Source organism: Tamandua tetradactyla, chromosome 14 (assembly GCF_023851605.1).
Source record: "Tamandua tetradactyla isolate mTamTet1 chromosome 14, mTamTet1.pri, whole genome shotgun sequence".
Taxonomy (NCBI): domain Eukaryota; kingdom Metazoa; phylum Chordata; class Mammalia; order Pilosa; family Myrmecophagidae; genus Tamandua; species Tamandua tetradactyla.
In genome coordinates, this window is record NC_135340.1 from 73,694,155 (window position 1) to 73,720,002 (window position 25,848).

The 25,848-nt window shown below is 38.1% G+C and overlaps 1 protein-coding gene across 1 annotated transcript in view; it reads left to right on the top strand.

Annotated features, from left to right (window-relative positions):
• Window positions 1-5,635: 5,635 nt before the first annotated feature.
• The window catches only part of AQP9 (aquaporin 9), a 48,223-nt gene continuing 28,010 nt past the window's right edge, over window positions 5,636-25,848 (top strand). The window contains exon 1 of the mRNA XM_077128029.1: window positions 5,636-6,078. Coding sequence (XP_076984144.1) covers window positions 5,968-6,078 — 111 coding nt within the window. The 5' untranslated portion in view covers window positions 5,636-5,967. The remainder of the gene's footprint in view (window positions 6,079-25,848) is intronic.

Sequence of the window (25,848 nt, forward strand, 5' to 3'; positions counted from 1 at the left end):
AGACTTCAAATAGAGTCGAGAGGTCATTCTGGAGGTCACTCTTATGTAAGCTTCCGTCAGATATTACACATTGCAGCAGTATCCCAAGCTCCAACAGCAGTATTCCTGAATACTCTAAAGAATACCCTGAGTTCTATCTTAGACTCTGTAAAAGTTTTTCTTAGCAAGTTTATTATTTTTTTCAGAAACTTAAAGCCTCCAGATTTGCTCCTCTGCCAGATAAGCCCTGAAACCCAGAGGTACCAGTTTCTCCAAGAACATCAACCTGATTCATTTCTCTACCTGATAGGGTCAAGATGAAGAAGTTAAAATGGTCATTGCCTAGATATCCATGAAGAGTGAAAGAATGATCAGTTTAGAAGGAGAAGGTATAACTGGGAGATTATAATTTAGCAAGTGATTATGACTATCTCCTCATTATATACATATTTCTTTTCAGCTCCTAATGTATTGGAATAGCTAGAAGGAAATAGCTGAAATTGCTGAACTGTAATCCACTAGGTTTGACCTTTGATAATGATTGTATAAGTATGTAGCTTTCATTGTGTGACCATGTGATTGTAAAAAACCTTGTGATTGATATTTCCTTTAGCCAGTGTATGGGTATACGAGTAATAAAATAAAGACAATAACATAATGGGGGGAGATAAGGGGTATCTGTTGTTATGGGTTTTATTTTTTATTTTTAGTTCTTTTTTTTGGAATAATGAACATGTTCTAAAATTGATTATGGTGATGAATGCACAACTATATGATAATACTGCAGGTCATTATATACTTTGGATGGATTATATGGCGTGTGAATATATCTCAATAAAATTGCATGAAAATAAAAAATATGTATATATAATTGAGAAAAATTGAAGATTTAAATGTAAAAAATAAAATAATCAAAATACTAGAATAAAATATAGGACAAAGTTTAATACTTTAAAAATTTTGGAATACAGCATGTTTTTCTTAGCTTAAATACCCAAGGTAGAAACCATACTTAAATAAAATTTATAGACTTGAGTACATAACATTTTAAAAGTTTTTATATGTTAGCCAACACCATAAGTTTAAAGATAAATGATTAACTGAAAGATGACCTGCCACAGAGTAGATAAAGCTTTGTACAAGAAATTAACATATAAAAAGTAAACATTACAGTTGCGAACTGATCAAAGGACATAAATGAAAAATTTATAAAAGAAAAAACCCAAAGAATTAGCCTACTAAAGGATGCTCAACCTCACTTCTAATCAAAAGAAATGCAAACTCAGACAAAATTATTTTAACAGTTACATTACCCAATATTGAAGAGAATGGGACAAATGGACTCTTTCAAATTCTTTAAATATGCATACTCTTTGATCAACTTCTGGGTAGTTATGCTAAGAGATACTCATAAGGATGTTATTGTAGTCTTGCCTTCATGAAGGAAAATTGGAAACTAGATTGAAAGGAGCTTTCAGTGATGTCACATTTGTACAATGGAATATTAGGCTGTCATTAAAAAGGTGGATTATGTATTTTCATAGAAAAATTTACAGAACATTTCATGTGGAAAAGAAGCAGCTTAATTCAGTATTTATAGTGTAATCCTTCTTCTAGGAAAAATAGGTAATATTTATATAGAGCTACTGAAAAAATCTAGATGGATATATACTAAGCTATTAACACTGGTTGCCTCTGAGGATTGGGATTATGAGACATTTTAATGTTTTAATATAAATATTCCTTAATTATTTTTTCAATTTAATAGAGGTTATACTCAGGGGGGAAAAATTATTTCTTCCTCAAATGGAAAAGAAAGAAAGAGGAGGAGACACAAATGGTAATTTGAGGTGAAAATTTTCTGAAGGAATATTTTTCTGGATGGGAAAGATCCACTTGTTTTAGGCCCTGGGAAAGAAGCCAACAGGGGAAAGAGACTGTGCGGGTGAGAAGAACAAGGATCACCCAAGGTCCTAGAGGGACTGGAAGAATGTTGGCATGGGCACTAACGTTAGGGAGAAGAAAGAAGAGAAGACAACAGAAAGAAAATTGGGGCAACTTTTTAAAGAGGAGAGGCAGAAAAGGAGTTACAGCCAATGAACATATTTTTTTCCAATGGAGTGGGAGAAGAGCTCATTAGCTCAGTGTGAGGGTGGGGTTGGGAGGTACAGGGGCATAGAATATGATGATTGCTGCACAGAATGAATTACCAGTGCATTGGGGGAGGTTCCTGGGCTCCATCCCAGATCTACCAAGAGTCTCTGACAGTGGGAGATTCTCATACACACTAAAATCTGGAACCTTTGAAATAAAAGGTTGATTAAGGATTTGCACTATTGCTGATGCTAGTTCACAAATTATCTGCAATAGGTTCAATCAATGCATTTATATGATTATCATCAATCTCCTTGGGAGGAGAGTATCTGATAAAAATAGATGGCTCAGTGTACTCAGAGTTGGGCTTTAGCAGCGTGGGTGTAGAAGAAAGTCAAAAGTCCATTGGAAACTGAGAGGTTGGTAAGTTCACCATTAATGTGGGTAATTGCTAGGTAAGAACTAGATTGTTAAGGAGGAATTGAGGTTGTGGAATTGATGAGGAGAATGTGAAACAGATTTGGGTAAGTCAGAGAGAGTGAAATGGCGAAGTTTGCTGGTTTTAGTCTGTGAGACGTGTTTTAGTGTTAAAGATTTTGAAAGAAGAGCATTATTGGGTGGTGACACAGTTCCAGGAAAAGGAACTTCTGAACTTGAATGAAGATAAAATTGACCAGAACAGAAGAGGTCAGGGAAATGAAGTTGGGTGTGAGCTGGTTACCCTGATGAAAACTCAAAAAGCCCAGGCCTGCAGTGTACTGAGATCCATGAAGAGTGGTGGAATGATGGTTACTCAAAGAAATATCAAATAGAGAGGAAGAGAATGTTAGGGTCAAGAATGGATGGAGTCAGGGTGAACTAAAAGAGCTGTGGAGACTGGCTCTGGACATTCAGCACGGCACTGCATGCAGGAGGGCATGCAATTTAAGAACTGTCAGTAGCAGTGTTAGTCAGTATGTTGGCAATGTAGAGTGACATCTCAAGTGTCCATGTGGTGATAGCTGGAATTTTGGTTCAGTACCTTGCATATACCCCTATTTTACTGTATGGTATATTCATTTGGGAGCTTTTTTCTTTTAGACTATGGATTCCTTAATAGTAGAGAATACTATTCCTTAATAGTCTTCCTCAATTTTGAATCTCCACTACCTACTAAAAGGAAAGAAGGAAGGATGGAGGGAAGGAGGGAAGAAAGGGGGCAAGGAGGAAGGAATGGAGGGTGGGAGAGAAGAAGGGAAGGTGGGAGAGAGGAAGGGAGGGTGGAAGAGAGGGAGGGAGGCAGGCAGAAAGGAATGTTTCTTTCCTCTGAATAACGGACCCATATCACTTCCTACTTGACATCTCTCAGAAGCATCAGAGAGCTCCTGAAGTTCAACCTGCTCAAGAGGAATTTAAGATCTTCCTCTGCAATCCTGGTCCAATCCAGTGTTTCCTTTGGTCGCGCTTAGCATCACCTTCTATTGCAAATCTTCTACTGGAACCTAGGAATCACCCTCCAAGGCTCCATATTTCCTCATCTTCTGTATTCCCTCCACCACCAGGTCCTTCCAATTTTAAGACACAAATAACTCTTGAATCTTCCATTTCTCTCCATTATCAAAGCTATCATCCATTTCTGGAATTCCATAATACCCCCTTAAGCTAGTCTACCTATGTCCACTTTAGGCCCTGTCCAATCCCCTCTCCACCTTTCAGCCAGGATGACCCTTACAAAGCTGAAAAGTGATGGTTTCCTCTTCCTACTTAAACCACCTAAATGACTTACCAACGCTTTCAGCCCTAAGCATAACTTACAAGGCTCACAGTATGGTCTGGCCCCTGCCCATGGCTCCAGCCTCAGTTTGCACCATGTCCCTTCATTCTCTCTGGGGCCATCCACAGTCAATTTCATTCTTTGATGGGTATCATGCTATCTCCTTCCCCCACAGCCTTTGAAAATGCCCACCCTTCCATGCTTCTTATAATTAACCTGTAGGCTCCCTTGTGATCTCAGCTCAGACATGATTTCCTTGGAGAAGCCATCAGAGATCTCTCTGACATCTCTGTTATATTATTCCATCAAAATATATTTCCCCTATTTATAGCACACATCTCAGTTGTGATTTTATATTTCTGGGAGTGTGATTATTTCATTTATGTCTGTCTTCCCCACTAGACTCTAAGCTCTGTGGAAGCCAAGAATCCTGAGTGCCTTTCTAAATGTGGTGCTTGGCACATAATGAATATGCCATAAATATTTGTAAGATGAGTGAATGAAGAGACCAAAGAACACCCTTGTGTGGTATTAGTTGTAGTCACTGCAATTAAGTCCTGTTTCTCTGGTCGATCCACTGGGACTTGGGAAAAAGTGTAGTCATAGACAATTCTTGTAGACAAGTATCCATAATAACTTAAACAAGATTCAAGCCAAAAGGCAGAGTTCTTGTCCTGGCTCTGAAATGATGCGTCCTTGGGCAAGTCATAACTTCTTTAGACTTAAACTCTAAGTTTAGATGCCTACAGATTAAGCACCTCCTTCTGCCCTTGAACTCTGAGCAGCTGCTTTCTCCACGATGTCTACTTCTCCTTCCCTGGTTCTGTCCTCCTTCCCTTCCTGCTCACCTTCTCAGCTGGAAATGCAAAGGTAGGACAGGGCCTGAAACAGAGCTGGCTTCTCTGTGGGCGGGTCAGGAAGAAGAACACAATGTGTGTACTTACTCCGTTGAACTGCTTTGGCATTCAGATGCTACTGCTGGGTATTATTTCTTCAGACAAACAAGCTTTGAAAACCAGGCTTGACTATTTGACAGAACAATAAGCTAGTACAAAACACGGTTGTTGTCTGCAAGGATGTCAATTCATCAAACTCAAATGGTTTAACCTAGGAGCCTATGTGGGTGTTTCCACCCTTTCCTGTTGAATTGGGGTGACATATACTCAGGTGGGTCTCTCTCTGGCTCAGTGATCTTTCTGTAGAGAATGTCAAACTGCTGTTGTTTATTTTTTAAGGATTTTGCCTAAATAATTCCTAATAAATGGAGAGGAGTAACTTGGTTTTTAAATGGCAATGCTTCTTCAGAAGAAAGACTTACCGTGCAACTCAAAAAGTTGCCTTCTCCATGTTTCTGATTCTTGGATCCGAAACTATGCTCAGTTGATTCCAGCTTCCATAACTGAGGCATAGACTCCATCGTGTGGTACAGACGTGTGATGTGATCCTTGCAGTGGTCTCGCAGTGTTATTTTCTCCATCTCTAAACTGGATGCAGTGGTTCTTACCAACCTCAGGGTGGTGTCATGGTCACTGAAATGATGTGAGAAGAAAAAGAGTGTGATTATTCCAGTAGGACAGTAAATCTTTATTCCCTATCATATTCTCCAGCATGGATGAAAATTCCTTCAGAAAAGAATGTTTATACTGGATGTATACGTATCTGATTTGACAATTCTAAACTATACCCAACCACCCACTTCAGAATAGGAAAAAAAAAATCAGAAGCCTGCAATTGTGTAACATGTAAATCTCTTCTGGCCTGGGGCCCATCGCTGTGGTTTGGCAACACAACCAGCACAACCTCTCTTTTCTCATTTCTGAAGAAAAAAAAACAGAAAAAATACTCTGAGAATAAAGGTAATGATTAATCTATCAGGCACAAAAAGGACCATCTGGGGGATTTCAGGTTCTGACTTGCTATTTCAAACAAACAGCAGCAAACAGGGGATGGCAGTTTTACTAGAAGAGGATTAAGTCACAGCCTCTAATTGGGACAGTGTTTGTATAATCGGAGAATCTCACCAGACATCTTCAGGAATCTGTGAGCAGTTGTCAAAATATCCGTTTTCATGTGCAAGTGAAAAGTCAGGACCAGAGCAAGCAGGCATTGGTGGAGAGAGTGGTCCCTGGAGAAGCCGTAAGATGCAGCCTGACAAGGGACACAAGGGGAAGAACTTAAAGCAGAAACTGGTCTTGAAGAGCAGCTTAGCTAAAGAAACCCTCTCCGAGTTCTTGGGCACGTTTATTATGATTGTAAGTATTTCCTGATTTCTTGAATTCTGACCAAATGATACCTCCCTATCTGCCTAGCTAGTAGTAGAGAGTTTTGTTTTGTTTTTAAAGTATTCTGAGATAAACACTCATTTATCTCAGAAAACAACAGGTTACTTCTAGGCTTTTTGGCTATTTTAGCGGCCACAATATTATATTTTCATTAATTCATTTAATTTATCCGCAAAGGTTGATGAAGGTAGGAAGAGGGGAAACGAAGCATTTTCATTTCAAGGATTTACTCAGACTCTCATATGGCTTTTGGGATATAAACAGGCAGTTGTTAGAAATTTTTCTCATTGATTAATTGATTTGTACCCTATTTGCTTCCCACATGCATTTGTGGCAACTCAGCCATCTGAAATAAGTATGGACAGCCTATAAATATGAATGGCAAGAAAAGCCCATTACCTTGGCAAATACTGTGTTGTCAGACCACTTGTGATGTCCAGCTCCTGATTTTGTATCCCTTTTCCCTCCATTCAAATCAAGCTAATCACCAAAGAGCTATAATTAGACAGTTACAAGAACCTTCGAGGTATGAATGAGGGGCTGATTCTAAGAACCTCTTGAAGATTTTGTCCAGAGATTTGTTCAGCTGTTAACAAGAGCTTGGAAAGTTTTCTCAAGCGGTGTGGATGCTATGCTTTCATCCTGCTGTGAAGATAATCTTAGATTTTGTGAAGGCTTATGGGGATGAGTAAACACGAATGTTCTGCTGTTGCCTGAATCCTGCATTTTCAGCTGGAGTCAGACCATTTATGAAGAAAATGTAGGGCAGCATTTAGTTTTAACTTGTTTTTTAAAATAACAACCTATGCAAAGAGTTCTTACTTTGGGCATCAACAGTTTAAGTTTCCTTGAGGTTACAGAGAATTGCCTACAAACTTTGTAGGCATACAAAGTTCTTTGCTTAGGGTGAATACATAGCAATTTGGAAGAAAGTGCAATGAATTTAGAATGTATCAGCTAAGCCGACTTCGAGACTAATGAATTTGTGAACTCAGAAAACTGAAATGGTGTAAAATGAAGCATTTTAAGTTTTCTGGTCTCTAAGAGCCTCTTCTTTTCCTGATTCACTCGAGTATTTGCAAGACATTCTGGACAATTTCTTGTCCATAAGCCCTGGCTACTAAGACCACAATGTAGATAGGAGAAGTTAGACGGAAAGAGAGAAAAAGGGAGCCCATGATTCCTCTGATTCCATTCATTGCTTACTGGAAAATTGCCCTCAGCAAGGCAGAGACTCTTGGTCTTGTTACTTGACAATCTGGTCCCAAAGAGGAGAGAGGTTCCCATTACAGACTGATTTCAGCAGCACAATGACATGTGGTGCCGAAAAGTGAAGCAAGTTCAGTTCTTAGTACTCTGCAGCAAACAAAGAGGAGGAAGTGAAATAAACATCCTTTTCACAACCTAAAAAGTTAAAAACTTCTTTATTTCTTAACGCAGTGTTTCATAACCTCAACCTTCCTGAACTGACAAGATGAAAGTTGCTTTCAGTCTTTCATTATTCTACCTACTCATGCTACTAGCAACTTCAAGGAGGTGCTAAAGAAATAGTGCCTTATTATAGTTTGATATGTTAAATAAATTAAACTTAATATTAAGTTAACTAGCTAATGCTCGTTATTTCCTGCAATACAGCACATTTATTTTCTAAAGAAGACCCTAACAAAATCCATAACTTGAATATAATCTTAGATTTTGTGGAGGCTTATGGAGATGAATAAGCACGAATTTTCTGCACAAACACAATAACTATCTAATCAATAGATCTAAATCAAAAGTGATCCAAAAAATCATTGTTTCTGCTGTATTGGAAAAATGTGCATTTTTTCTTGCTTTTTCCCATAAAAGTCTCCCCATGTTGATAAAGCAGGGAGGAATGGGGGCATTAAAAAATGGAAGAGGATATGCAAGATTCATCAGTCTTTCAAATCGTGAAGTTGGTTTCTCCCCTGGCTCCAGGGAGTGTAGTGCCATTTTTCTCCTTCTTCGCAAAAACTGCTCTTAAGGAAAGCACACCAGAGTGTAATGACTAATAAAGCCTACTGACAACATTAAGGGGAGACAAATTCATGAAAAATTAACTAAAAAATTATTATCACCCTGAAACAGTTGGAGATGTGATAGTTCAAAGAGACCAAGTGGCTGGCCAAAGCCAGGAATACATACAACTGGGATTCTTTCTAGTTCCAGAGCTCTTCACTCCCATTCCCGGGATCCCCTTGGCAATATCCCTGATAGATAGCAAATCAGACTTTTTGCTGCAACATTTCCATACATTGGACCCATGGCCATACTCATTTATCTGGTGGGCACGTGAATGAGGCCGGCCCATTCGTTGTACACTTAAGCGAGTGTCTTTACTTCCCAGGATCTCCAGGCATTTCCCACAGGAGCTACATTCCCTCCTCACTATTCTGGGTACCCTCTTCTGTCTTCAAACTTTCCAGGATTCTTGGGTACAGAGCTCATCTTATTGAAGATGCTGAGGTGAACAGCCCAGGAAGTCACCATATTTCCTCCTGAACTAGAACACTCTTTCCAGGGGTGGCCTTATGAGTAGGCAGCATCTACTTGCATAGTAAAGAAGATAATACACTACATTCATCTCTTACTCAGGCCAGCTTCCATGTTAGAGACCCACCTCTTGGCATCTCTAAGAATGAAAAATGCAAATACTTCTGCTAAAGGTAATCCTCTTGATTTGTGCCCCAAAGGGGAAATAGAGAGGGCAGAGGCCTGGGACACGGGGTATGAAGGGCTTAGGGGAGTGGGCAGTGCAGGAGGGAGGATGGAAGGAAGTAGGATGGTATATGAGAAATTTCAGACATGGCAGTGTTTTACGTGTCTCTTCCTGAGTACCTTAGTGACCAAACTTCCCTTCTAGCCAGAGTCACAGAGTTCATCATTCACTTGTGGGCTGCTTCTGAGATATGCTGGCTATAGAAACTCTAAGGCTTTAAAACTGCTATGACAAAGTTTCCTCACATTTTAGAGTAGGTCTATTATATATCAGGGAGCTTTTGAAACAAAAGAATATATCAGGCAGCATTTAGAGTAAAATAAACCAGGTTAGAGGAGACATCCACTTTGCAGGTTGTAGTTCAGTGCAATTTTGGTCTATTCATTATTTAGAATCCCAACTACTGGTAGATAGCTCTGAAATAGGGTGGGGCCAATATCATCAACCTTCTTTACTGATGGGGAAGCCGAGGCACAGGCTGGTGTGATCACCTCTCCTCTAAATCAGCGTGGAGCCTGGTTGCCTACTTCACGCTCACACTAGCCTTGGGTTTCCATCGTCCTTTTCCTCCAAAGAGCTCAGGGTGTTTTCTCTTGATTCTTGTTTATATTTATATCTTCCTGGGAGATAGAGAGAAAATGATCAACTCCATTTTGCCCGGCGAGAATCAGGTGTAACATAATTAAGAAGCTCATCCAATGTCACCCAACCAATGAACACAAGGCTGACATTTTTACTCCAGTCATTCTTTTTTTTTTTGATATGTATTCTTTTTTTTATTAATTAAAAAAATTAACAAAATGTTTAGAAATCATTCCATTCTACATATACAATCAGTAATTCTTAATATCATCACATAGTTGCATATTCATCATTTCTTAGTACATTTGCATTGATTTAGAAAAAGAAATAAAAAGACAACAGAAAAAGAAATAAAACGATACTCCAGTCATTCTTAATGTACCATCATTTGATAAGAATTAACTCCTTTCAGGTGAAAACCCAAGAAGACTTAACTAATTTATTAGCCTAAAATTCATAGACCGTAGAGGAAGCAAAAAGAGATCTTTTCTCATTACAGGAAAAGATCCTGTATAGGACAAGTGTGTTCGTGGCAAGGAAATTTTATAGAAGATCTGCTAACATTGTAGTTTTGGACCTCTCCACTGGGTCCAAACATCTTCAAATGTTTTTTCTTAAACACCAGAGTTCTGAGGTGGTTCACCTGGTCCCATGCAGAGCACTGGGCTTTTGTCTACTATTTCCATCTTCTGGATTCTCCTTGAGACCACCCTTTTGGCTTCCGAGCAAAGGACCCAAAAGGAAGTGGTCCTTAACAGACTCCATAACATCTCTCTCCTGCCTGCTGACTTGAAAGTACCCTCCCCTCCCCCTTCTCTGTTTTTTCCCTGCTTGGTTCTATTTTATTCCATTGCAAAGCCATCCCCTACTCAAAAGCCTTTGATGGACAGGATTGGGAGTCACGTGGAGTCAGAGCCATCAGTTTGCCATCAGGTGCTAGATGGAAAGTCTCTGCCCTCAGCAGTCTGGTGACTGATTCTGGCCACTGGTAGCTTGTCTGCCTAAGCCATGGAGGGATCCACTCTCCTCCAACTCTCATAGCCTGGCTTTGGTATGAAATGGTCTCAGTTGTCTGACCCCTGCATCTTACAGATGAGGGAACAGAGGCTTGCAGAATCCTGTCGTATGTTTTTTTCCACCACAGGAGAGAATCAGAGAAAACATGCATGGTCAATCCTACCTGCTTCTTGTTGTTTACTTATATTTATGTTCACTTCTCGATCCTTCACAAACTTGTACTTCTGAATCAGAGTGTTCTGTCACTTTGAGAAAGTTGAAGGTTCAAAATATGAGCTTGTAGAAAGGTTGAACACTAAGGGTTCCACTCCCCGTGCATGTAAAGAGGCCCGAGGCAGGAGGAGATACTTAGTTCTCCCCCTTCAAATATTGTGATAAGGACAAGAGTGAATGAAGAGGGTTAATATTTATTGAACATACTCATACACCAGATGCTCTTTAATCCTTAAAAATATTTCATGAGGAAAAGGAATTATTCTCATTTTACAGATGAGGAAATGAAGGTTTAACACAGTTAAGCAAATTGCCCACAAGCAAGTATGTGGTAGAGCTGGGATTAGAATCAAATCTCTTTGGGTTTCCTTCGCTGTACTGACGTTATCGTTCCCATGTATACTTCTGAGCTCTTACTACAGTCGAACGTAACAATACCTGCCATGGTTCCGTATGTTTTTGAAATTTATGTACCTGGCATCATAGCTTATATATCTTCTTTTGTTTGAGTTTTTCCCTCAAAGACACATTTTTGAGATTCATTTTGGGTCATAGCGATTTAGTTAATTCACTTAGCTATTAGTGTGTGTGGTTTGTTTATCCATTTCCCACGTGAACAGTTATGTTCACAATTTCCAATCTGCTGCAGTGGACCCCTTTGTACACGTGTTCAAGATTTCTCTAGCATATACACTAAGCAATGGTTGGGTTTGGTGGACCTGAGTATGTGCGTCTTCAACTTCATGTGTGTTGTAAAATTGCATGTCAAAGTGACTTCAGACTTCTGCTCCCCGCAGCAACAGATGACGTTCCATTTTCCTACATCTCACTAACTGTTGGTATTTTTTAACTTTTATATTTTTTTCCCATGGAGAGAAAAAGAATTTCATTGCAGTTGTAATTTGCATCTCCTTAATTACTAGTGAGGTTGATCAACTTTCATATGCTTACTGAAACCTTAAGTTTCCTCTTCTGTGAATTGCATTTTTATATCCTCTGCCCATTTTTCTCTTGGTGCATTATTTTTCTTATTGGTTGTAGGATATTAGTGTTTATTGAAATCTAGACATTAAAGATATTTTGTAATTTTTTATTAAGGTTTACTATTTTGCCTTTTGTATTTAGGTCTTTAAAACTCTAGAATTTATCTTGGTATATGATGTGAAGTGCGTGTGAAGGGTCTATTATTTCTCTTCGGAGAATAGCCAATTGTTTCTATACCATTATCTGATAAATACCACTATCTATCCTATCTCTATTGATTGTGATGACAGTTGTCCTAAACCAGTTCTCATATATATGTGGTTTATGACTTGACTTTATTCGGTTTCATTGATCTTTTTGTCCAAACCTGTACCAATCCAATATTTTGTATTAAAAGTCACTTTCTAAACAGTTTTAATTATCTCCTATTTTTCTTCCTTATTATTTTTCTTCAATATTGTCTTGACTATTTTTCGCCCTGAATTCTTTCCCATGAATTTTAGGATCAGCTCCAGTTCCACAAATACCCTGCAGAGATTTTAATTGGAATAGCATTGGATTTATGTATTATTTTCAGTAGAACTAACACCTTTAGAATATCGAACCTACCCACCCATGAACATGAAGTAGCTCTTCATCCATAGGATTGATTTTTACATTCCTTACGAAGGCTTTATAATTTACTTTGTGTAACTCATATATATCTTTTGTTAGATACATTCCTAGACGCCTTGTAGTTATTATGACTATTTTGTGTGGAATCTTTTAAAAGTGTTTCCTAATTGGCTATTATTCAAGTTTAAGAACGATTTTGGTTTTTATATGTTGATTTTCTGTTCAGCAAGTTTGCTAAACTCTTTGATTAATTCAAGTTTGTAAATTATCTTGAATACTAGGTACAGACTTGCACTGTATAATATGATAGCCACTAATCATGTATGGTGACTTAAATTTAAACTGAGCTTAAATAAAATGAAAAGTTCAGTTCCTCAGCTTCACTAGTCACATTTTAAGTGCTTAGTAACATACTTGACTAGTACCTACCATACCAGACAGCACAGATACAGAACGTTTTCCTTATTGCCAAATGTTCTATTGAACTACCAATGGGATAGACGTGAATTTTTTTTCTAAGACTAATGAAGGCTTTTATTTTCTTTCTTTCTTTCTAATTCTTAAATATTTTATTTCTTCTTATTGTCTTATTATTATGGTTAAGACCTCTGGTATGTGGTGTTTGCTTAAAAATTAGTTTATTCACACACCATACAGTCCATCCTAAGTGTACTACCAATGGCTCTTGGTAATATCACATAGTTATGCATTCATCATTCTTCTGAAAAAAAGAGTCCCATACCTCTATACCACCCTATTATTGACACAGCTTTAATATAGTGCCTTTATTACAATTAGTGAAAGAGTATTACAATGCTACTGTTAACTCTAGTCCTTCGTTTGCATTAATTGTGTTTTTCCCATATACAACCCTATCATCAGCACCTTGTAATAGTAACACACTTCTGTTCTAGTTCATGCAAGAACTTTCTTTTATTTGTCCAATTAACAGTCATTGTCCACTATAGGTTGTCCTATATCATACAGTCCCAGGTTTTGTCCCCTGGCTTTCCTTCTAGTGACACACAGGACCTTAGCTTCCCCCTTTCAACCGCACTCACACTCAGCATTGTTAATCACACTTACAGGATTTGGTACAATGTAAATGAAAGCCATAATTGTGGACATCCTTGTTTTATTCCCAACTTTAAAGAAACTACTTCTTCAAAGAACGAATTCTTATGGATTTTTGGTAGACATTCTTCATTTGCGTAAATAAATTATTGTCTATTTCTCATTTGCTAAAACTTTTCATTAGGAATGACTGCTGAATTTTTTTAACTATCTTTTCTGCAGCTATTGAGATGAGTACATAGATTTTTCTTTTTATCTGTTGATGCAGTAAATTACAATGATGTATTTCACAGTGCTAAAGCATTCTTACCTAATCATGCAGCATTAAGTTTGCACTTTTTATTTAGGATTTGATCTAATTTTTTTCTTGTGTTGTCCTTTTCTAGTTTTATTGTCAAGGCTATATTAACCTCATAAAATGAGTTGGAGCTCTTTTCCTCTTTTTCTACTTTCTGGAATACTTTGTGTAAAATAGGGATTACCTGTTCACCAAAGATAACTTGTAGGGAGAGAGAGAGTCTTACAGGTTATAGGTTATAGGTCTAATTCAGATTTTTTATTCTTGATTCAATTTGACAATTAATATTTTTTCATAGAAAATTGTATCTCATCTTCATTTTCAAATGTAATTTTTCAAAAGGATTAATGCATTTAAAATTAATGCTTTGAAAATAATATTTAAAAGTGATTTAATAGCATTTGCTTATGGCTTTTTAAATCACTACTGAATCTGTGATTATATACGCTTTTTAATTCTTAAGGTGTGGTTTTTTTTTGTTTTCCACTTCAGTAATTCTGCTTTCTTTCCTATTTGAGTTTATCTGGTTTTCTTTATCTAACATAGGTATTGGTGCTTTTCAAAATAATATGTTCATCCTAGTAATTACTGAGATGTTTCTTGTAAGTTTCAATGGGTAATATTTTCACTGATTTTTTTTTCCTTTAGTCATGCGATCTCTATAAATGTGCTTTAAAAAATTTTTAACATTGATTTGGAAGAGAATAATCTTTAAAAAATTTTTTGTATGCTATATGGTGAGGGTCACATTTCATTATTTTTCCATGTGACTATCCTGTTTTTGCAGCACCATTCATTGAATTTTTTTTACAGGGGTGAGGGCAGTGCGTGGGCTGGGAATCGAGCCCAGGTCTCCCACATGGAAGGTGAAAATTCAACCATTGAACTACTCTTGCACCCCCTATTTTTAATTTTTAATTTGATTTCCTTATAATCAGGAAAAAGGGTTTAAATTATATCAGCTCTTGAGTATTTATTGAAACAAGTTTAATATATGGTAAATTGTTGTAAATGTTCCCTTGAGCTTGAAAAGAACATGTATTTTTTAAATTATGGGGTGCACAGCTCTCTATATAACCATTAAATCAAGCTTGCTGATTTGTTGTTTGAATTGTCTATATCTTTATTAGCATTTGTCCAGTTGATAAATTTCTGGGAGGTATGTAAAGCTCTTCTTCTATGCCTGTGTATTTGTAACTTTAAACCTACAATTTCACCAAATTTTGCCACAGATTTTGAGGCTGTGTTATTAGGGGTGCATAGGTTCAGTATTCTTATATATTTCTGGTGAATTGTTCCTTTCATCATTTTTTGGGGGGTGAGGGGCGGGGAGGTGCATGGTCCGGGAATCGAACCCGGGTCTCCCGCATGAAAGCAAGCATTCTACCATTGAACCACCGTGCACTTGTCCTTTTATCATTTTTAATGACCATCTTTATACCTAGAAATTACTTTCACTTAAAATCTATTTTATCTGATATTAATTTTGCTATACCAGCTTTCTGTTGGGTAATATTTTCCTATACTCATTTTCCAAATTTTATTTCAATCTTTTTGAATTTTTATGTCTTAGGCATGCCCCTTGTAAAAAAAAAATTATAGTTGATTTTTAAACATCCAGATGAGAATCTGTTTTTTAAACTTGTGAGTTTAATTTTCTTTTATTTTTTATTTTTAGAAATAAATTTGTGTTTATTGTATTATCTTTTTTATCTTACATTTTCTATACCAGGTTTTTCTTTGCTCATTTTTTTATTCCTTTTCTGACTTCTAGTGAGTGAGCAACTTTTCTTTTTTCCTTCCTTTTCTCCTCTATCTGCTCTTTCCATTCTCTTAAGGATTTCCTCTTAAATTTTAAAAAATGTGTTATTGAATTACCATTGCTTAAGATAAATCAACATACCTTCTCTTCCTCTTAACAATACAAAAACTTTTAAAAATCTTATTGTTATTGTTGCCTAATACTAATTCCATCCTCATTAGCCATCATTAGTGTTCAATATTTTTTCAATAGTGAATTCTATTTAGATTTACTATATTTAACAGTTTATTTGCTATTTATCACGGCACACATCCATTTCTTTCTTTTAGGAGCAATCTCCTTCTTTGCGAAGTATTTCCTTTAGGAATTTTTTCAGAAGGGTATATGAGGGATAAACTTTCCAGTCTTTCTTTGCCTAACTATGTCTTTACTTCATTCTCAAGGTTGAATGATAAAATTAGCTGAGCATAAAATCTTAGGTTGATAATTATTTTGGCTTGATATTTTGCAGGTGTCATCCCAATGCCTTGACAAGCCTGATTTTTGTCAGTCTAATTTTTGTCCTTAATAATCTGCATTTCTCTGTTACTAAGATTTTCTCTCTTTTTTCAATTTGGAAATTTCATTACAATATGACTAGAAGTGAACTTGTTTTTATTTGGAGTGCTCAGGATTCATTGTTCATCTTCAGTTTATGGATTGACAATTTTAATCAATCCTGGAAAATTCTCAGCTTTGTCACTTTCTCTCCTTGTCTATTTTCTCTCTTTGGAACTTCTTGTATATTATATTTATATATATGCTTGACCCTTTCAAAATTTTCTCCATGTCTGTTAGCCATCGTTTTGTTTCTATCTCTTAATATCTCTGTGCTGAATTCTGTTTAGTTATTTTGAATATATCTTCCAATTTACTAACTCCCTGTTTAGTTGTATCTAATCTTCTGTTTAACATGTTTATTGAGTGTTTAATTTCCTTAGCACATTTTCATTTCTAGAAGTCCTGTTTGGTTCTTTTTTCTTAATTGGCTTTTTCTTTTCTTTCATATGTCATTTGTTTCTTTTATCTCTTTAATTCAATAAAGCCTAAAGCCTAATAGATTTACATTTTTTTGTGATTTTTTTTTTATCTAAAATTCTGTGGGAGCTAATCATCCTTGTTACTTTAGCTACTGACTCTTAATTATGAAGGATCATTTCCTTAGGCATTTTGTATTTTTGTGTTGTAGATTCATTAGGGAAGATTACTTTTCTCTGTGCTAATTCCATATAGTTCTTCCGGAGCAGGTTTACATTTGCTTCTTCTGTGTTCATCAGGTGCGTTACCAACAGAAAATGATTATTGTGAAGTGGAAAAGTTGAAAAAGAAGATTGATAAACATAAGTGTCTTGGTGAAGTGCACTCTGCCAAAAAAGCAATTGTCTGCTTTCTTTCTTCCAAAGTGGGATGTGTGACCATGAGTGACTAAGAGATTCCGTGCTTCTTCCAAGTGAGACTGATTCTATTCAAGTCCTTAGACCCTGAGTCAGTGTCAGCTGGAGTAAGATTTTCCTCAGCTTCCCCCTATCATCAGTGACCATGAATAGCCGGCCAGTTCCAAGGGACCTTGGGAAAAAAGCCTGTTCTGGGTCACTGATCTAAGGACTGGAGACTCTTAGAGCCAAACATCATCTGCTAAGCAGAATTCACTTTTGATCCTTCAGCTTTAATTTCGACCCAGAAAAATTGTTATTTCATTGACTTTCAAAGGGGAAGTATTTTTGTTTTCCACTTTCCAGGGTGAATTTTGGTTAGTTTTTCTTTAGAGTGGCAAAGCCTATTGCAACATGTTCTCATTACTTGACAAGAAAGAAAGGAGAACATGTGAATGAGAGAAGTTGTCTCCTCTTTACAAATCAATGAAGATACAGCATAGAGTGAATGAGTTGTGAGGGAGAGAAGCCTCATATAACAAAGATAATGAGCAATAGAACCAATCAAATTGCTAAAACATTCCTGCAGTGAGGGCTACTCCAGACATCTAGGGGGCACTTAATCTCATGTCTGGGGTGAGATTGTTAAGATCACTGAAACTGTAAAAGAAAAGCAAATTTTTAAAGAGAGATTGTACTGGGAAAATGTGCTCTACCTCCTCTTGACAGGTTGGCAAGCCATGCTAAGACACAGGCCTGCGACAGCCAATTAAAACCCCAAGTGACCTGAGGTCCCTATCAGCCCGAATCAACCCACAGGCCTTACGCTCTATCTTGAAGTTCAAACTTTCTTACCAAGAACTTTCCAAACAACCTGTGTGTCTATCAGTAGGCAACTGGTTAAAGAAATGGGGATGCATCATGCAATGGAGTCCTATATAAGCCATTAAAGATAGTGAAGCCAATGTTTACACACTGCTATCGAAAAACTTTCTAAGATATTGAAGTGAGAAAAGCAGACAGAGAACAGTATGCATAAAGTATTCTCATTTGTATAAACACACACACACATATCATAGTTTTGACAGAAAATGCAAGAAAGTATTGATATTTATGGAGAACAGAGTTTGGAGTTTGGAGTCTGCAGTGGGAAGAAGGTGAATTTATCATATTTCATTTTATTCCTTTTGCAATTTTAAAAGTTGTTCAAGTTAATGTGTATCTTCTTCCACTCCTTGCTCCCCATAGTGAAGTTTCACCATTCCAGGTGTTTTAGGGTGTTGCTCAAAATGTGTGCAAAAGAACGCTAGTTCCTTTAGATGCTAATAAGAATTAAGTGAAAGAAAATATACTTGGGAAAACATTGGATTAAACTAAATTAAACTGTTTTATTGACTACAAAAATTAACAGAGCCTTTAAGTTTCACTGTAAATCTCTAAAAGGGGAATAGAATATACAGCTGTCCCAGACTTACTTGACTACAAAATTTGATTTTTAAAGATCATCTCCTGGGACTGATGAACTGTGGAACATCAGATTTGGGAAATGTGGGATCTGGAAGGAACTTGAGAAACAGATCAGACCCCAGAACTCCTCTGTCTCCATGGATCTTCCAGACTGAGAGTGACCCAAAATATACTTGTAATTGTTGGATCATTCTGTATATAGAAAGACTTGACCTCAGCAACCCCCCATCAACACATACCAAAACTTACCCATCGTTCTCCTGATATGAACACACGAAACTTAATGAATGCATGCCTGATTAGTTTCTATTTGGATCCTGAAATCGTGAACAAGTTCTATCTAGGCCAACATTATTTGTGATGAGTTGAAGGATGTGAATGGCTGGTGTAGATCAACAAAGGAGAGCAATGTTCTTAGGGGCTTAGTAAAAATAATGGGCCTTAATCATCTTTCATTTCTGAGGCCTTGGTTTGCTTCTGGTACTCTTGGACAGTCAAGTTGGAGAGAACTGAGGTTGGCCACCTGCCCATTCACCTGGTTCCGAATCTCAGATTCCTCTCTTTTTATGAGCCTGTCCTAACATCATCATTTTTCAAGTACAGCTGGTTCTTCTTGAGGGGTGATTGATCTCATCCTTCTATTCTCTCAGGCTGCATGCCACTAAATACTTTCTTTTTAACCAGAACGTTTAGGTTTCAGTATTGGTTCTTTGTGACAATCTTTGTTATGACTGAGAAAGTTTTATTAGTTTTATTTTCCAGTTGGAAAACTAACTGCCTGAAAAGCCATGCATAAATATGCATTCTGTCCTAATAAAGGGAACAAACAGACCCAAAGGAAAAGCACCGAGTTGAGCATCAGAGAACCTTGCTCCAGATCGGACTCTGCACCTTATTACCTATCTGATTTTTGTCAAGTCACTCCGTTTTTTCTGAGCAGCATCTTATAAATGGGGATTAAGTATTGGGTTTGAAAAACTGAGGTCATATATATGAGAATGCCGGACCCAGGTGTTGGGGATTGAGTCATGTCTTCCACAAAAGGCAAGTTCAGACTTGGTTGGGACCCCTGGTCCTATGAGCATGAAACAATTTGCAAAAAGAATTTTTAGATTTTATCTGTTAGGGTATGCCCAAACAGAATGAGGGTGGGCCTTCATCCAATATGGTTGAAGTCCTGGTAAGCAAAGGAAATTGGACGACAGGAGGAGCAGCCAGAAGCTGGAAGTCAATGGAACCCAGCAGATAAAGGAGGAGACACCACCAAGCACATTGCCATGTGATGGAAAAGCCAAGGAACCCAAGGATTTCTGGCAGCCAGCCCCAGAATGCCACAGTCTTCAAGGAGAAAGCATAAACTTGCTGATGATTCAATCTGGGACTTTTCTTAGGCTTAAGGCTGTGAGCCAATAAATTTCCATTGTTTAAGCCAGCCCATTGTGTGGTGTTTGTTTTAGCAGCCAGAAAACTAATACAATTTTTGGTACCAGAAAGCAAGTGTTTTATGATATGACACCTAAAAATGAGGAAATGACTTTTGAGTTGGGCATTGGGTAGAGACTGGAAGAACTGTGAGGGCTCAAAAATGGGCTCAAAAAATACCAAAAGGTGGAAGCCATCCAAGTGTCCATCAACAAATGAATGGATAAATAAAATACACACAGTTCAGTCACAAAAAGGAATGAAGTTCTGATGCATGCGGCAACATGGATGAAGCTTGAAGACATGTTGAATGAAATAAGCCAGAAAAAAGGACAACTATTGTATGATCTCATCGATGGGAAATAATTAGAATAAGCAAGCTCACCAAGTCAGAATCTAGAATATAAGTTACAGGGTCCATGGCGGGAATAGGGAATGGGGCGTTAATGCTGAAATTCTACCGAGTTCCTATTCTGGTTAATTGCAAAGTTTTGGTAATGGATCGTGGTGATGGTAGCACAACACTGTGAGTATAATTAACAGCACTTAATTACATATGTAAATGCGGTTAAAAGAAGAAATCTGAGGTTGCATATATTTTACTAGAATAAAAATTTTTAAAAATACATGGGAAAAAATAAGTGGGGTGTGTTTTAGAGAACGCATAATTAATCATAAACAGAATATTTGCAGAATTATGTATGTTAGAGGTACTTCTGGCGAGGCTTTACAAGGAAATGATTAATGAATCACTAGAAATTGGTAGAATTTCTATCCTTGTTATAAAGTGTCAGGGAATTTGATGAAATTGGATTCTGCTACTGGATGGAAGAAAGAATATGAAAGTGGTTGTTCTAGTTTGCTAGCTGCCAGAATGCAATATACCAGAAACGGAATGGCTTTTTAAAAGGGGAATTTAATAAGTTGCTAGTTTACAGTTCTAAGGCCGAGAAAATGTCCCAATTAAAACAAGTCTGTAGAAATGTCCAATCAAAGGCATCCAGGGAAAGATACCTTGGTTCAAGAAGGCCGATGAAGTTCAGGGTTTCTCTCTCAAGTGAGACGGCACATGGCAAACACAGTCAGGGTTTCTCTCTCAGCTGGAAGGGCACATGGTGAACACGGCGTCATCTGCTAGCGCCTTCTCCTGGCTTCCTGTTTCGTGAAGCTCCCCGGGAGGCATTTTCCTTCTTCATCTCCAAAGGTCGTTGGCTTGTTGACTCTGCTTCGTAGTGCTGCAGCATTCTCTGCTCTCTCTGAGTCTCTCATTCTCCAAAATATTTCCTCTTTTGTAGGGCTTCACAAACTAATCAAGACCCACTCAAACGGGTGGAGACATGTCATCCCCTAATCCAGTTTAACAACCACTCTTGACTAAATCACATCATCCAGGGAGATGATCTCATTACAGTTTCAAACTTACAGTATTGAATAGAGATTATTCTACCTTTATGAAATGGGATTTATATTAAAACTTGGCTTTTCTTAGGGGGCATACTTCCTTTCAAACCAGGACAGTGGTGAACTTGAATATTGAGCTGAAGAGATTATTGAGCTGAAGAGATTTCCAAGCTGAGCGTGGAAGGTGTATCCTGGTTTCTCCTTGCAGCTTATAGTGAAATGACAGAGAAAAGTGATAAACTCAGGGTTGAATTGTTAAGCACAAAGAAACTATCAATTAATAATTTGGAAAATTCTCAGCCTGTCCAGAGTGTGCTCTGAGATTAGGGGCAGAAGTGGCGCTATCAGGAACCTTCCTGACTTCCAGAAAATGAGTCTCCAGAGAACAAGTTTCCATATGAGAGTTTAACTTCACAACTCTTTGCTAAAGAGGTGGTGCCTGATCATGGATCCAGTCCAACATCTCAGAGGAAGTCAGGATTGAAAATACAGTTGTCCAGGAAGAATCTGCGGAAGGTTCTATTGCTCTGATGGTTTATACATGAAACTGCATGCAAAGCCAACAAGATTTTGCAAAGTTTGCATGAACTAAGTAAGGTATGGGCCAAAGAAATCTCCTTGGCCAATACAATGGGCCCACTCTCATGTGTAGAAGATGTGGGTCCATCCCTATGCTTGCATGGGGTGGACCGTTCACCTTTTTGTGCAGGAAGTGTGCAGGAAGAGTGCCACCACCCCAATGCTTGGATGGTGAGTCCTGAGTCCTGACATCTGCATAGAGCCAGGCCACCCTCCCAATGTTCAGAGATGGTGGGACTTACATACCAGTGTTTGGGGAGAGCATGGCCAATGCACAAGCACTTGGAAGGGGTGGGGCTGTCACTCCATCAGGCCTGGAGGACAAAGAATAAAGCCACAGATGACTCAGACCTTGAGTTTTAATGGGGCTTACCCTGCTGGGTAAGCATGTTCAGGTCTCAATCCCTGGTCCTGTGGGTGTGAAATCATTTGTAAATTGTGGACATTTGAAGATATCAGCTAAGGTGTGCCCAAACTGAATAAAGGTGGGCCTTAATCCAATATACTTGAAGTCCTTAAGTAAAGGAAACTGGACACAGAAGGAGAAGCCACGGGAGCTGCCAGGAGTTGGAAGTCAACAGAACCTGGAGGAAAAAGAAGAAGATGCCACCATCTGTCTTGCCTTGTGATGGAAAAACCAAGCAAACCCAAGGATTGCTATCAGCCAGCTCCAGAATACCACAGTACTGAAGGAGAAAGAATTACCTTGCTGATGTCTCCATTTTGGACTTCTCCCCACCTCAAAACTGTGAGCCAATAAATTTCCATTGTTTAAGCCAGCCCATTGTGTAGTATTTATTTGTTTTAGTAGCTGGGAAACTAATATGCATGGTAATTACAGATGCTGCAAATATTTGCTCATTTGCCCACTCAGTAGTGAAAATTATGTGGAGTCAACAGTTAACTATCACTTACTACCTCTGTGAATGTGGGAAATTCTCTTCACCTTTCTAAGCTTCAATTTCCTTGTCTGTAAATTGAACCTAGTAAGAGAACGTGTCTCATACGGTCATTGTAGAAACTAATGGGCTAATGTATGGAAAAAGTTTGGCTCATAAAAAGCAAAACATAGTAAGTACTTCATAAATATTAGTTACTGCTGTTGTCACTATTATCATATGTTCAAATGGGTACAGTGACACAAGCTGAATAGGTATATATAGACAGGTAAGATAGGACCTGGGTCTTCAGATACTGCATATTTATAGCACAGGCTGGAGAACGAAGGTTTTCAGAGAAGACTCTGCTGACAGTTAGGTCTTTGTTCTCCTGCCTCTCCAGTTAGAAAAAGCAAAATGTTTACAGGAAGAGAGGACCTCCTGGCAAGCCTCAAAGTGACTCCCTTCTTGAGAATGGGGACTATGTCTTTTGGTATCTTTCTCATCACTACCTTAGAGAAAGTTTTGCCCAAATGGACCTTCATTTGAGGATAGCCACAGATCCTTCCTGTAGGAACTAGGAGGCTATGCTGCATCTCAGCCTGGGATAAATTATCACCATGCTGTCTATGGGGCCTGAAAATCAGTAGGACCAAAAACTAAATGGGTTTCTCTTCTCAGGCCTTAAGACTGGAGTCAAAAGCCCTAAAGCATCGTCAGGCCAGGCAGGTAATATATATGAGTGAAGTGGGCAAAGTGGGGTTAGGGTAGATGTGGACAGTGGATGGCCTGTCTTGGGGGAAGAGGGGAGCATCTACAGCTCAGATGCTTTTCACTGTGGCAGAGCAGGATTAGGTAAAGCTTTACCAGATTTTCCTGTATTTCAAGAGTAGTCAGAAATCCAGAGTTTTATGTGCCATTTTTCTATTTTTAAATACTGGTGACAAGTTCTAAAATTACAAAAAATAAATTACCATGTAGGCCAAACGAAACACATCGATGAGTCAAGTCTAGTCATAGGCTATCTTCAACATGGGCCACCGATTTGTGATTCTGCTCCGAGTTTGCCCTTAACCACATTCTCCAAAGACTAAATGTTCTTACCAGAGCATGGCAAATGGAAAGATGGTGACGGTCTAATCCTTCTGTTTTATAACATCTGTTTACACGAGGCTGGCTATTGAAAATTTAATTTCCATATGTGCAAGAATGTGGTCCTTTCCTCTCCCATCCTATCCCTGGCAAGATTGATTGAAGTAATTTGGGAAAACCATTTGTATTTGATGCGATATCAGAAAAGAAATCTTGACCAACTCCTTGTTGAGCTAATTTATTATACCTTCATGTACATATATTTCTATATCTCAGATTTGATAGTATTGTATTCTCAAAGCATTGACCAAGTGATTAGCTTATGTGGGGAGGCTTAAATATCAAAATTACCACCATTTAGTTAGTAAGGCTGGATTATGAAATTTATAATTCTGTGCACACTTTCTCCAGGCATAAATGCTTAAACTAGCCGTTAATGGTGACGTGCTACATTTTATCCATAGTTTGCTTGTGATTCTTACCACTTCTAAGTTTGTGCTGCAGTTGTATATTTTATCTTTCCCGGGGGTCTGCAAGGAGGCCTGTGTCTGATTTTTTGCATCTTTGTTACCACCAGCCACCAGGGTTGGCCCTGAGATTTTTGAATGTATGTACATACGAATGAATGAGAGAGTCAGTGAGTGAATGGCAAATCCCAGTTGGAGGTACTTACAGACTTAGGGGTTTTTATTTCCCATGATTTGATTTTTTAAAAGACAGACTTCTGAAGCACAAATCTGGACAAACTACTTGTTTGGCTCAGGGGTAGGTGAGAGCAGTTCAACGTAGGCGTAGGAGCATGAACTTTAGACGCAAATGTCAGCTGTGGCTTCACAAAGATCTTTTCACTAGCTGTATGTCCTCAGGCAAATTACTTACTTTCTTGGTTTCTTTAGATGAAAACAGGAGTATTTTCCTCCCCATCAGGTTATTATGGAGACTACATGAGAAAAATTGGATGGATAGATAGATACAGATCTATGAACAAATCTGTTTATTTAAAATACAAATGTTGCCACAGACATGCTTTTTTAATGTTGACTTCTGTTTTATGAACATTTCTATCATTTAGTGACAAAATATCTACTTGAAGTTATTTTTAATTTAAAATGTATTCCTCATCTATTTCCAAGAGCTGTGTCAACGTACAGCTTCAATCATACACAACTTGGGTTGCATTGTTGCTGCCCCATGCCTATGAAAAATACGCCCTGAACAGGTACTACTGGATTAAAGGAGCATGTTGGCTTCCTAGAAAAAATAATTAAGAAGAATAATAAACACTAGTCAGGTGAAATTTGAAGTTAATAGGGCATTTCAGGATGGTTATCTTGGTTACTTCTTTGGCTCTGGTGCCCTAAAAGGGGCAGAGGGGAGTGGGGGAACTGTTTGGCCCCTTGGATCTTTTATTCAATTATATTTATTTTTTTCCTTCCTTTGGGTTTTGGTCTTGAAAATAGAAATGAATGTTAAATAAGTCTCGTGAATGCTGGCCAGTGACACAAGAAATCTATGTGGCCTGTGGGTGTGCCTCATCGGTTGTGGAAAGATGCATGCAGGCATTATCTCAGTGTCCCTACCCAGTATTAAGAAAGTTTGGGTAGCATTAGGTATAAGTTTGCCTTCTGCTGATAATCGCAAAATCAGAGGACACTGTGAGTAAAGGAGGTAATAAGAGAGAAATGGGTTTCCCTCTGCCTTTAGGTCTTGCTTTCCACTGGTGAGCACTTGGTCAACGAGTAGAAGTCATCTATGTAAGAAGAGCTGGCAGTCAGGCAAATAGAAATCAAGAAAATAAGTTCAGCAAAATTAAGCTGGACTTAAACACCAGCATGTCTCGATGATCTCTGAAAAAGAGGGGGAAAGGCAGCTGAAAAGGATTTTTCTCAAGGTCATTGGAAAGCTTTGGAGAAAAGGCACAGGGTTGGGTATTTTCTGAACCAGGATGACCACATCTGTTGTCACCAGAAAAGCCATACATCAAGACACAAAGACTAGGAACTACAAAGAGGTTCCCAAATTAGCTTCAGCCTCTGTTCTTTCTCCTTGGGCTGATGTGTCTGGCTTACAGTGCAGCCTTCCATACTGGATAGATTGGTAACAGATGCCTGCTGCCTAGAGTCTCCAAGTTCTTTGGCTTTCTCAGATAGCTCTTTACTTTCAATGAGCAAATAGACTACTGCCCCCATCCCACATCCCGTGGA